The sequence below is a fragment of the Austrofundulus limnaeus genome, unplaced genomic scaffold (genome assembly GCF_001266775.1).
Source record: "Austrofundulus limnaeus strain Quisiro unplaced genomic scaffold, Austrofundulus_limnaeus-1.0 Scaffold446, whole genome shotgun sequence".
NCBI lineage: Eukaryota > Metazoa > Chordata > Actinopteri > Cyprinodontiformes > Rivulidae > Austrofundulus > Austrofundulus limnaeus.
In genome coordinates this window covers 26,503-27,566 of record NW_013952848.1, presented here as the reverse complement: position 1 = coordinate 27,566, position 1,064 = coordinate 26,503, and the positions used below count along the sequence as shown (strand labels likewise).

The 1,064-nt window shown below is 37.7% G+C and overlaps 1 protein-coding gene across 2 annotated transcripts in view; it reads right to left on the bottom strand.

Moving 5' to 3' along the window:
- upp1 (uridine phosphorylase 1) overlaps positions 1 to 1,064 on the bottom strand; it is a 10,038-nt gene that overhangs the window by 4,581 nt on the left and 4,393 nt on the right. For both annotated transcript variants that reach the window (XM_014024923.1, XM_014024922.1), the window contains one exon: positions 224 to 433. In XM_014024923.1, coding sequence (XP_013880377.1) covers positions 224 to 433 — 210 coding nt within the window. The remainder of the gene's footprint in view (positions 1 to 223; positions 434 to 1,064) is intronic.

The window sequence follows — 1,064 nt, the reverse complement described above, 5'->3', positions numbered from 1 at the left end:
TTAAATGAATACATTTTATAAATAAATAAATGTTTGTGCATCACTGCATATTAAACCAACAGCACATTTTTTTATTTAAATAGTTGAAGCAAAAACTAAACACTGTGGATTTTAAATTAGTTGGATTTTACATTAAGGTTTTAAAAATGGAAAAGAAAAAAAATAGTTTTTGAAAAACCAACGAACAAACAACACSGATCATAGCTGAATCCAGATCCGTTACCTTCGTAAAAATCCAGCGTGCACATGGTGTTGCCGACGACAGTCTGGAACTGGTCGAGCTCTTTGCTGCACCGCAGCAGCTCCTCAGCCAAACTCGGGTCCAGGTCGGTGTTGCGCACCACCGTCTCCCCCAGGGTCACCTGCTCAAACCGGGGCAGGAAGGTGGCATCCACCGACTGCTTGGTGACGACAACGGTGCCGGGCTCAAGTCCTGAACAACGAAAACGGTGAGTGAGGGAAACTTTTATTTAACGTGTTGGAAAAGGACAAGTTGGATGTTAAGAGCACAGTTTTAGTTAGGAAGTTAGGAGAGCGTTCTACATTAGCCAAGTTATTTTATGTTTAGTTGTTTAAACCATGTGTGTATTAGGATGAAATGTAGCAGGTAAAGGTGTAATAAAGTCACTGTAACTGGTAAAGGTCTTGTGCTGCAGGTGGACTTTGATCTGGAGCTCCTTTGGTCTGGTGTTAAACACTGAAGCATTATGTAAAACATAAGTAAAACACACGACTCAGCAGTCTGTTGAACAACCCTCAGCAGCAATAACTTAAAGTATTTCTTCTCTGTAGGACTTTTTCACATCACTGTMGCCCAAAGTTGTAAAGTAACTAAGTACAAATACTTTGTTACTGTACTTAAGTAGAATTTTTGGTTATCTGTACTTTACTTGGGTAATTATTTTTCAGCCTACTTTTTACTTTTACTCCTTACATTTTTAAAAAAGACAAGAAGTAGAAAGTTGTTACTTTTATTTAATTTTTGCTTGTTTTCATTCCAGCTTGTAAAAAATAAATAACATCCATATAAACTGAGCCTCCTAGATAGAGTGAATTTAACTGTG